The sequence below is a fragment of the Cupressus sempervirens genome, chromosome 11 (assembly GCF_028749045.1).
Source record: "Cupressus sempervirens isolate cs-2001-9-10 chromosome 11, ASM2874904v1, whole genome shotgun sequence".
Lineage (NCBI taxonomy): Eukaryota > Viridiplantae > Streptophyta > Pinopsida > Cupressales > Cupressaceae > Cupressus > Cupressus sempervirens.
This window is the reverse complement of record NC_143128.1, coordinates 62,787,217-62,800,243: the sequence shown is the minus strand read 5'-3', so window position 1 is coordinate 62,800,243 and position 13,027 is coordinate 62,787,217. Positions and strand designations below refer to the sequence as shown.

The 13,027-nt window shown below is 34.7% G+C and overlaps 1 protein-coding gene across 1 annotated transcript in view; it reads right to left on the bottom strand.

Annotated features, from left to right (window-relative positions):
• The window catches only part of LOC149528260 (alpha-mannosidase-like), a 344,971-nt gene that overhangs the window by 218,725 nt on the left and 113,219 nt on the right, over nt 1-13,027 (bottom strand). The window contains exon 17 of the mRNA XM_089811746.1: nt 1,962-2,036. Within this exon, the coding sequence (XP_089667872.1) occupies nt 1,962-2,036 (75 nt within the window). The remainder of the gene's footprint in view (nt 1-1,961; nt 2,037-13,027) is intronic.

The following is a 13,027-nucleotide window of genomic DNA, read 5'->3' as shown; positions in this document are numbered from 1 at the left end:
CAACATAGAATCCCAATGGGAATTTGCAATACAAAATAAATAATCAAAATGCATATCTACGACTACCTACAAGCTGTGATTAAATACCCGTCAGGGAAAAACCTTTTCGAGAGTGTACAAAGATAGCCGACGGCAATACTTACCAATGGAAACTAAAAAAAAAATAGGTCCGAAAATATTAAATCAATCGGAATCACAAATACAAATATTAACTAAGACACATATTAATTAATTAAAGTAACTAATTAGAGGTCCTTATATTATTTAAATTTTGGGACCAGTTAATTAATTAATTTAATTTTAAAAATTACATTAAAATTTTGAGACATGACACTTTATACGCAGTGACATGTAAAATGTCCACTTTTGATGGATTTTACATGTAATTGCATATAAAATGTCCACTTTTGATAACTTAAAGTCATTTAACTCACTTAAAATTATAAAAATGTTACAAAATTGGCCATAAACAATATTTATTTATCATATTTAGAAATATAACAAATAAACATCATTTAAAAAGTAACTTTTAAATAAACTTTTGATTTAAATACCAAAAATTAAACTGGAACTATATAGTTATATAGTTACTTTAAGTGAAAAATTAAAAAGTAACGCAACTTAAAATTATAACATAAAGTGCACTATAGTCACTTTAAGTTAAAAATTTAAAATTAAAGTAACTTAAAAACATAACAAAAAGTGAATATAAGTTATATTTATCAAAAAGTTAAAGTCAAATTGAAAATATATCATATTTTTAATTCATGTTGTTGCACCCAAAAGGTTCACTTTTGAAGCACTAAAATGGGCATAACTCTTGACTGACAACTCCAATTGACCCCTAGGTTAGACCGAATCAAAGGGGAAACTGAAAGGCATGACATGAGCAAAACCAAAAGACTAAAAACAAAATGCAAACTCAAAAGCAAAGAATGGGCAATGAAGGCTTCAAAAATCAAGTAAAGGCTTGACGGAAAGCAAAACAAAAAAGACTTGACAAAAGCCTTCACTAAAACAATTTGATATATGAATTGAAGTTGATTGATCAATCAACATTAAACAATTGAATATCAAATTCAAGCTTAGAGAAACGCAAAACTAGCTTGAAAAAGTTTCATGTTGTTACCAACATTTTGAGGTGACAAAATGCAGGACAACACAACAATCTTCCCCATTTCCATTGATGGCAACATAAATTTTCTAACTCTCCTTATCCTATTCCTCTCCCCCTTTGACATCAATGGCGAAGTGATGTTGATCATTCTTTTGTCCATAAACAGATCATGAGAAATATCCATTTTTATATTTATATGATTATATCCAATAGGAATATTCTTCCATCCTTATTAGAGATTTTATCTTTATTTTTATTGCAGAGAAGTTATTTCTAAACATTCCAATAGAATTTAGCAGCACAGTTTGGTGCATGAGATTGTTTTATCATTGGATGATCAAATTTTGGGATAACTTTAAACAAAATTTGCCATCTTTATGTGCTTTCCCAAGAAAATTTCGATTTTGATAACACAGATCATCAAATACGATGCCATTGGAAAAAAGGTTGATTTGTATTATGATATTTGTATTTCACTATCTTGTCTATTCTTGCTTTCATACATGAAGTTAGAATACAGGAAAAAGCAAATAATCTACTAAATAATCCATCACCATATCAATGATTAAAAAGAAGAGTTACAAGAGAAGGATGATAAGTTATCACTCTGGCACTTTCATCAAGTAAGCCCAAGTAACAAAATAAAGGAAACTGCTGAAAATAGAAAATAAAATTAAAAACTTCAACATGTCCTGTTATACGAAAAAATATTAATAGCATAAACAATTTTCCATATGCATACAAGAAGATAAATTCATATAAATATACCATACGAATTTATTATAATTTCCAAAAAGGACAATAAATTGTGCATAGTATGATACAATCTCATAATAAAATGTACCTGGATTCTTTTCTCACCAGTATTACCATCACTTCCATTATACCAGCAATATGACTGCTGCATAGGAATGGATACCTAGATAACACAGAAAGGAAAATTATATTACAAAATTTTCAAATCCTAGTATTGGCTATCTCTTAAAATTTTCATTTTCCCCGTGTTGCACATTTTGAACCAATATCTAAGATGTAGATAGCTACATACCATACAAACAATCCCAATGCCATATGTCAGAAAAATAGCAATATCATTTATAACCCACACTGCATCCAGTTAACTTTTCAATTCCTATTCACAATTGTTTCCCACTGTCTGAACACCCCAGAAAAATATCAAGAGTGGTTTATGGAAACGCTTCATCAAAATTTTCAGCCTACAAGTAAGATGCATTCATGATATACTCTATACGAGGATTTCCAAACCACAGAGAATAGCTACGAATCACGAAAAACACTTAAAATCAAATGTGAAAAAATCAAAACTTAAGTACAAGCCTTCTTAGTTACCATGGCCCACAGATACCCACACAAAGAACAAAAAGCATTTATTGTATTGTTATGGAATGAACCAATGCTTGGATGAGCTAGCCAGAGTAATAGATAGAGAAACATCACGAATTTTCTATTCACAATACCAATGAAGTTATTGAGAAAATCAGCAACCACAATTTTTAGGGTATTACGGAAAGCATTGGATTAGACTCTCTAAGCGCAGGGATGTCAAAATTTCCAGCCAGTATTTTATCTCAGCTGAAATTCTTAGAACAAATCAGGTTTGTATTTATGATTTTTAGTTAACTGAAAGATGCATTACTATTATAATTCAAAACTATGGATATGTATGATCATGTATGCACACACGACAGACAGACACAAACACACTCACATGCAAACACACACACACACACATATTAGTGTTCCACATATCCCCTGCCCTCTGATGGACTAGGAGGACATTGAAGAAATTTCAAGGATACAAAGAGAAAGATTCCTTCATATCAAAGTTGTCTTTCTCACGTCCCTTGTACATTTTAGATTTTGTTTTTGTGTCTGGGGAGCATTTTCTATTTGGAGGAGAGATGAAATATCTGATGATTCCTAAATGATAAATTAATGCCTCACAAGTACATCATGTTGTCATGCATTTTGTCAGCACAAAATGTAGGTAATAGTACACAACTTTTTCAAATTAGTTTCGCTTTTCTCTGAGTTTTGTTCATTATTTAATTGGTTAGTATTGATCAACCAATCAGTACCAATTGATATAATGGACTCTTTTACTAGAGGCTTTCATCAATTCTTTTTCATTTTTATGTTTGTGGAGCCTATGCTTGATTTTTGAAGTCTTCAACGTCCATTTCTTTGTTTTTTAGTGTGTGTTTGTTGGCTTCTGGTCCTTTGGTTTTACTCAAGTCATTGCTTTTAGTTTTCCCTTCGATTTGATCTATCTTAGGGCTTAATTGGAGTTGGTAATCAAAAGATATGACAATTATAGTGCTCGAAAAGTGGACATTTTTTATGCAACTGCACAAATTAAAAATATCATGTTATATTTTTAATTTGACATTCACTTTTTGAAAAAATATAACTTAAATTCACTTTATGTTATGTTTTTAAGTTACTTTATCATTTAAATTTATAAAAAGTGCGGATTAGATCACAATGACCCTTATGCTACGTTAAAGAAAGATGTTGTTGTTTTTTCACAACGTGGGGATGTCCTTCTTGTTGGAGATTTCAATGCTAGGACAGCAAATTGGCAAGCAAGTATTTTCAGCTCCGAAGTAAATGATAACCCTATTTGGCTCACAGAAGAGAGAAATCATCAATGGGATAGAATATCCGAAGATGCTAAAGGCTGCAATCATTTTGGGGAAGAATTGATAACTTTGTGTGGCACATTTGATCTAATAATCTGTAATGGTTTGGCTAGATGGGCTAAGTCAGGCAATTTCACTTGCAACACATACAACGGGGCAAGTGTGGTAGATTATGTAATTTGTTCGCAGCATTTGTATAACAATATTGAAGAAGTTGAAATTGGAGAGCACATTTGGGATCTCAAATCAGATCATAGACTGCTGTACGTAAATTTGTATTGGGCAAAGGATAGGCGGATTGGGGCAAAAATCCAAGGCCCTCAACACCCACCTTCTCAGGGCAGAATTTTGTTAACTTCAGAAAATAGTAACACTTTCAAGGCTACTCTTGAGGAACTTTGTATGGGACACCCTATGTATAAGCATGGTGTTAACAGTCATGATTTATCAAATCTGATTCACGAGGCTCTTTCAAAATGCAAGAGAGCAAAAAATAGAAAATCTGAAACTAATTGTTTTCCAGCCAATGCATGGTTTGATAAGGAATGCAAGAGGGCTAGGAGAAATCTAAGGGAGTCAAATAAAACTAACCTTGACATTAAGACCTACAAACAGATCCTAAAGCAGAAAACAATCGATTTTATGTCCACAAGGAGAGAGGAGCTAATTTTCTTGGGCAGAAATAACCCCAAACGTTTTTGGAAAGAACTCCAACCAAGGAGGAAGCAAACTGAAAATAATATTACTGCCACCCAATGGTTTGATTATGCTAAGAAACTTTATGAACAAGAGGGTGGAGTGGGACAGCCACCTTTGGTCAATGATACCACAAATATTTTTACTGTGCAAGAGATAGAGACAGGGATTAAGAAGTTGGGTGGAGGCAAAGCAAAAGACCTTGTTGCGCTTCAAGCTGAATATTTGAAGTGGGGTATGAAAACTCTTGCACCGCACATCACTGAAATCTTCAACAAAATCTGCCAGGAAGGGTTTCCGAAAGATTGGACAATCAGCCTTGCAATACCACTTTTTAAGAGTGGTGATGTTAACAATCCCTCCAACTACAGGACTATAATGATCAATCCCCTCTTTGCTAAACTTTTTGGCAGTATGATAGAAACTAGGATCAGCAAATGGGCAGAAGAAAATCATAAACGTGCTAAAGGGCAAGCTAGTTTTAGGCCAAAGCACTCGACAGTGGATCACTGTGTCACTCTGAGACACATTATTGAAAAAGAGTGGGAGAAAAAGGAAGAGGTTTTTTATTGCTTTGTTGACTTCAAAAAGGCTTTTGATACTGTTCCGAGAGACAAGCTTTGGTTGAGGATGGAAGAATTGAGGATTCCTAGGCATCTCAGAGCTGCTGCTCATAGGATGTACGAAGAGGTGAAAGTCAAAATCAGAACTTCAGATGGCATTTCAGAATGTTTTAGGAGCGATATCGGGGTCAAACAGGGCTGCCCTTTATCCCCTACTTTATTTGGTTTATATATTGACAAACTGGAAGAGTGGTTAAACACGCAAAAGTGTGAAGGCATTCAGCTAGGGGAATTTGTTATAAAGCTACTCCTATATGCGGACGACCTCATTTTAATTGCCAAATTTGCTTGTGGTTTGCAAGACCATCTATCTTCTCTTGAGCGCTTTTGTAGAATGGTGGGGATGCAGGTCAATATCAGCAAAACCAAGGTTATGATTTTCTCTAATAATAAAAAACAGCATCAACATGAATTTTATTACAATGGAAGTGTTCTCGAAGAAGTTGTGGAATATAAATACCTTGGCATCGATTTCAACAAAAAACTAAGCTGGTCTAGCTGCAGGTATAAAAGGACATTAGGTGGATGGAAGGCTTTCTAGGCTCTTCAGAATAGGTGCCGTGAAGCGGAGTTGTGGGATTGGAAAACTATTCAAACCTTGTTCGGTCTTCTTGTGCTGCCAGTTGTTCTTTATGGGAGTGAATTATGGGCCAGCAGCACTACTATAGCACAATGGAAACAAATCGAAGGAATCCAAAAGCGCTTGATTACAAGCAAGTTGAAAATTAAAAGCACTGTTCCATATGACATCATGCTAAGTGAAATGGGGGCTGCGCCTATCGAGGCACTTGCTATGGTTCGCCTTTTAAGCTATCTAAAAAGAATCGAAAAAATGGAAAAGGATAGATGGCCGAAAGTTGTCTTTAGGGACACACTATGTAAGCGAAAAAGGACATGGATGCAACAAAACATCAAGTGGATGAGTAAATGGAATATTCATTTCAATATGTGCCCCACAAATAATAAAGAAATAAAGGTCTTTGTTATGGAGAAATTCTACAAGAGAAATTGGGGAAGCGAGATTGGGAGGAAGAAACTATATTATATAAATGAGTTCAACCCCACTTGTGATCAACTCGAAAAAGCGTACATAAGAGCCAACATTTCTTGGAGAGCTAAAATTCTTATTGCTCAGCTGAGAACCAACTCTCACCAACTTCTTTGTGAGACCGAGCGTTGGAAGAGACCAAAGGAGGCTTGGGAAGAGAGAATTTGCAGATTTTGCAATTCTGGGAAAGTGGAAACTGAATAGCACTTTATTCTAGAATGTGAGGCCTACAAGGATAGCAGGGATAAGTTTGCGGATACTATATGTGACAGTTCTTGGCATAACCTGTTCAACGAAGAGTACATTGAGCAATTGGGGGGGCTCATCATTAGTCTACACAAGAGGCGAACAGCGCTACTTAAGTCTGCTTGAGTTGTCTTGCTGTCCCATAAGCTATTTTTAGCCTCGTGGACGTTAAAATTTTATCTATCTTTATCTATCTATCTATCTATCTTGAAGTAACTATAGTGCACTTTATGTTATATTTTTAAGTCGAGTCTGCTTTTTGATTTCTCACTTCAATGACTATATTAACTATATAGTTCAATTTAATTTTTGATATTTAAATCAAATGCTTTAGTAAATATTACTTATTAAATTATATTTACATATTATATTGTTCATATGATAATGTAAATATAATTTTTGTCTCACATAAGTAATATTTTATCAAAATTAAATTGACATGTGCTTAATTGATCACTTAAGTTGTGTGCAACATGTATATGAGGAAAATATGCAGTTGCATCTAAAAGGTGAGATTTTGAATGAAAATGCATGTAAGTGCATAAAAAAGATACAAATGCATATTGCTGAAAGATGCAATCACACCAAAAAGGTGAGACATGCATATTGCAAAAATATGCAATGACACCAAAAAGGTGAGCTTTGCCTTGGAGGTCAATTTTAAAACATGTCATTGCACCAAAAAGGTGAGTTTTACCTTGCATGCACTTTTTTAAAACATGTAATGACACCCAAAAGGTATGTTTTGCCTTATGGAGGTTATTTTTGAAAGTTTTAAAATGTGTAACGGCACCAAAAAGGTGAGTTTTGCTTACAACATATGCATTTGCATCCCAAAAAACCTGTTTTTGAAGATTCAAGGGAAAAAAACTTGATGTTTTCGTCCTCCAAGAACACGTTTTTCATCAAAAATGCTTAGATCTGCCCATATAATTGCTTGAAATCCATCACAAGAGGGGCATTTTTGAATTTTAATGCATATACATGCATTTGGGGGTCACGATTTTGCATATTCAAGACAAAAATGACTCATATTTTTGCATTTTTGAGCCACGTTTTGTTAAAATCGCCCAGATTTGGGGCACTTTTGATCATGTTTTGGCTCAAATAGAAGTCGTTTTGGCATTTAAATATATATATATACTATTGAAGAACATGTTTTTGCCATTAGATGTCAAAAAAGCTTCATTGCATTCCTTTTATGAATCACGTGTTTGCTAAAAACGCCCAGAAAATTGGGATTTTTATCCACTTTTATGCATTTTGAAGTCACTTTTTTGCACTTGGATCCATGAATTAGCATTTGGGAAGTTGTTTTTGCAAAAACGGCCCAGACTTTTGCAATAAAAAGCCACATTTTTGTTAAAAAAACTCAAAAACTGGCATTTCAACCCATACATTTGGATCAAGAGGGATCATTTTTAAGTTTTAATGCATGATATTACCTTTAGCAACTACATTTTTGGCCTTCTCATGTCAAATTCGACCATTGAATGTACATTACATGCAAGAAAGGAAGAAGTCAAATTATTGCTTGAGAATCCGAATTTGGAGGAGAATTGGTCTTCAAGTCCATAATCCTTGCTATTTTGGCCCATTGATCTTCAAGTAAGTGGACATTTTCAATCTTGTTCATTAATTTGTGTTTATCTTGCTATTCCATTGCATATTATGGCTTGTTATTGCACACTTGTCCAAATATATGCCATGAATATTGCATTTTTACTTTAAATATGATGAAAATTCTCATTTTCATACTTTTGGATTTTTCCCAAACTCCAAATTCGAATTTGCATTTTGAAGCAACTTGCTTTTTGACATGTTTGACTTTAAGACCAAAGGCATGTGTTTGTTTTGTGCTTGTTTTTCGTTGTCTGCTTGCTTGTTTTGTCGTTTTTTCTTCTTTTGGAAGAAATTGCAAGTTCTTTCCCAAGAACTTGAACACGTTTCACTTCACTTTCCATTACATGGCAAGGCACATTGCATCCATTCCTTTCATATGCAATTACACTTTAAGAGCAATTATATGTAATTCCACTTTCCATGTCATGACACACTGCATCTGATTCTCCACACGCGATTACATGTAATCTCACCCTCCATCCACATTTACATACAGTCTCATCCTTCGTTCCCATTTACATGCATCTCCATCTTCTGAACCTAAATGCATGTTCATTTTACATGTAATCCACTTTACATGTAATGACATCCAGAAAACCTGTTTTTGACTAAAGGTCACACTTTTAAAGTCAAAAGTTATTATTTGCACGCATTCATATACATCCCAACTTGCATTATTCGCCATACCCACAAAAGTCCATCATTGCCCACATGCAATCCATCTTTCCAAGTCCAACTTTGGCCCTTTCCATCCAAATACATATGCTTTCCAGCTCATTTCCAGCCATCATATGTGTTCCATAAGTGTGAAAACCATACTACAAATACCCACCCCTAATGGATTCATCATTGTAACTCAAATCCTAATGTTCTCAAGGACTCAATCTGATTGGAAGATGTTATCATCTTCATGTTGCGGCATACTCTTCAAGATATATCAAAACTTCTTCAAAAATAAACAAAGATATCTCGTCAAGAAAGCATGTTTTGATTCTTAAAAAGCAATAACTCATTTGATCTTCATTTTCCTAATGGTTGTCCAATAACTTAAGTTTGTGTGAGAATGCGCCAAGCACTTTGTTTCAAAAAAAAAATAGTTGCAAATACTTGTCAGAAAATTGTTTTTGAGTTTACATCCGGACGCCATCGAGAAGGTTTTCAAAGTGTCAGAGATTCTAGAATGTACCAATCTACAAAGGAGAATTCATGACAACTTAAACAAGAAAAAGCTTGATCACATCAAGATTTCAAATGACAATGGACAATCCATCAAAGAGAGTCAGAGGCTATCAAAAGATGCAACACCATGGTTATCAAGGTAAATGCAATAGCATAAAATACAGGAACTCCCTATCTTGTGATCATCTGGGATAGCATCGCCAAGTGCAAGGCCCTTCAGAACAATCCCTGGGATAGTTCCAATTCTCTTCTGTCTTCTTTCTTCTTCTTTCATGTTTGTAATTGAAGAGGATGTATTACATGAAAATGTGTAATTACATATAATACGACTTACATGTGTAATGACATGTAATCCAATAATTCCTCTTATTAGTTAGACCGTGTCAAAGTTGGTTGAGTTGCTCCCACTTTTTCCTCCATCTTTTTTTCAACTCCTTTGCCTATATAAAAGAGTGCCCTCTTATTGTAAAATCATCTTTTTTAATATGCAAAAAAAGCTTTGTTAGACTTGTGCAAACATAACTTTGATTGTGTAGTACAAAATTGGGAGAAAAGTGAGAAAGAAGCAATTGGATTTGAAGCTTTCACTAGAAACAATTTTGATAAAGCAAATTAGAAGCTTTGACTATAATTTGTGCCTATTGTCCTTGATTCATGTTATTATTGTGTATTCAATAATTGAGCATAGTGGGTTAAGAAGCAATCAGAGTCGAAGCTTTGACATGGAGCGGTTGTGGTAATATATAGACTACAAGATTTGATTGTAGCTTGTATTGCTATCTCAAATTCACGAAAGATAGTTAGAATTTCCCTACTTCTGGAAGTCTTTGCGCCCCAAAGGTAGAGGTTTTTCTTATAAAATAGAATAGAAATCATCTATTTGTGGAAGTCTTTGTGCCCCAATGGTAATGATTTTTCTTATAAATTAAGTAAACAAGACTTAGAACCAAACCAGAACGCTTTCAATCAGCCTTTGAGTTGGTGTTGGTTTATTGGTATCATTGTTTCCAGCTACTAGATAGAAGTGTAGTTAGATATTTCACATCGCCCATTGCTCGCTCCACAAGTTAAGTGGATTCTTTCCTGAAAGTTAAAAGAGGAAATAATATTGGTAACACCCCTTACAAAATCTCTCAACTTCTTGCTTACCTTGAGTTGATCCAAGGAACGGTGAGAAGGGGGAGTCTTCCCTTTAACGTAGGAGAGACTTTGTCTCACACGCTGTGGTTGGTCATCCTATTTTGCGAATGGATTCTACCCAAAACTGTCAGTTACAAAATATCCACTCAATGAATCAGATCCAGCAATATAATCAAGAGAGGTGAAACATACATTAAATAACAAAACTTAATTATTAAAATCAAGATTCCTCCCTTGTAGGGAAGTGAGAATGATCGGGGCCACTTCCTAATGTTAGTTGCCACCTACTACAATGTGATGTCCCCTTTTTGACACTAAAGAAATAATATTATTTTAAGTTGGGCAGAGCAATTTTATATTCAAGGGACCAACTTAATTATGTTTTTATTATTCATTGTAAAAATATTTTGAACACTCGCCATGAAAGAGTTTCTTTGTATACATTAGAAGGAAAATTAATCTGTGGGCCTCATTTGGAAAGTTGTAAAAAGGTGGCACTTATCTTCATTTATCTTGAATTCATTTTGCATTTTTACTTTGAAGCATTTGTGTCCACTTCACAACTAAAGACATAACCCATTAGCTATTTGGAGATCTCAAGGGACGAAAGCCATCTTGGACAATTTTTGGAATTGGTCAAAAGAACCTTCATTCCCATCTAGGGTATTCCCATTTGGGCATTTGCATTGATTTCTGGAGAGTTTGTATAAAGATCCCAAATTGGGGGATTTGATTTCCAAAGTTTCTGGGTGCTGTCATTTTCTGAGCATCACATTGAAGGAGAGGTTGCCATCCATACCCTGGGTTGATCACACACACATTTAAGGTTGTTGGTCGCCATCATTTTGCAGATATTGTGATTGAAATAGGGCACCACTATCAAAGGGTAGCCAACATTGGGCAGCAATCATAGTGCACATCTGCATATTCATTCATGGTATTTCTGACTACTACTATTATTCATTGTTGTGGCTGAGTTGTTTCAGTCAGATTGTTGCCTTTATAAGCTTCTGCAAACTATCAAAGAAGGGTTATTGACATTCTTTACCAAAGCAGCTGAAAGGGGAGTTCCCAGAAGTATTATCTGTTGTTCACTGAACTTTATATGGTCTCAACTGCCTGCCAAACCCTACACTCTTATTTCCACCATACCATAGCAATCTACGGCTTGATTAGCAATGCCCATTGTCATCAAAACAACACCATCATTCAATGAGATCAGGATGTCGTTATAAGGCTGGAGGACACATCAAAGGTTGATCACAACAGTTTAGGAAGTATTACAGCCGCAGATCCTCAAGGATCCAAAGGCAAAATCGAGAATCCTCAAGGATCCAAGCACGAATCTATATTCGGATCCGGCCTGTCTAGGACGAATCCGGCTACTAAGCCCAAAAGTTCTAGATTCAGATCTAGAAGTATTTGTAAGCCCCAACAAATTCTACAATTCAGATCTGGAGACGTAATACTTCCTAAACTTTTGTGATCAGCCTTTGATGTCTCCTCCAGCCTTATAACGGCATCCTGATCTCACTGAATGATGGTGTTGTTTTGATGACAATGGGCATTGCTAATCATGTCATAGATTATTGTGGTATGATGACAAGTAATAGCGTAGGTTGTGGCAGGCAATCAGGACCATATAAAGTTTCCAGATCTGAATCATAGAATTTTATGGGGCTTACAAATACTTCCAGATTTGAATCCAAAACTTCTAGGCTTAGTAGCCGGATTTGTCCCAGACACGCCGGATCCAAATTCAAGTCCGACCAGGATACAGATTCGTGCTTGGATCTTTGATGGATCCTTAAGGATCCAAGCCTCAGCCTGAGGATCCAGCATGAATCCATGGCAATACAAGACACAAAAACATAAAATTATGAATGTGAACGTGCTGATTTTCTTTATAATCATGAAAATAGATTAATTATCAAGTATACTAGATTCATAGATGCATACCTAAATCATAGATTCATACTATGAAATGATTTAGTTTCAGAATTATGTATATTTTTCTTGTTTTAGTATATATATAAAAATTTAGTATAAACAAATTTATAATGCATATCTATGTGTGTGTGTGTGTGTGTGTGTGTGTGTGTGCAAATATATATACACATATATATACATATATAAATATATATATATATACATATATACACATATACATATATATTTACATATATACATTTATATACACACACACACACACACACAGATATATATATGTACATGAATCCTCCATGGATCATTATTGGGAAAGATAAAATTCCAAATTCACGGATCCGATTCGTATACCCGAATCAGATCCGCTTCACGAATCAGCAACTAAGCTTTTGGGGGCTTAATTATACATTCACATCTGATTGCAGCATGCAAACTATACATTATTTGTAGTCTAATTGTGAGTGCAGAATTACCTTCATTTTTGCAGAAGCTGGATTTTGTAAATCAACTCTTGATATAATTCAGCTCTAATAAAAAAGATCCTCAATATATTTGTTCTGTTTGGAGATGTCATTATAAATATTTCTTCATAACAATCATTCTCTCCACTATGCCATATACATACTTCATGCAGGAAACAATGCTTTGTACATAGAGGTGTTTCCTAAGTTGTAGCCCTCTCAAAGAAAAGAATTCCCAATGCCAAGTCAGCTTGTCAATCTGGGATCATGTGCATTGTGAACAT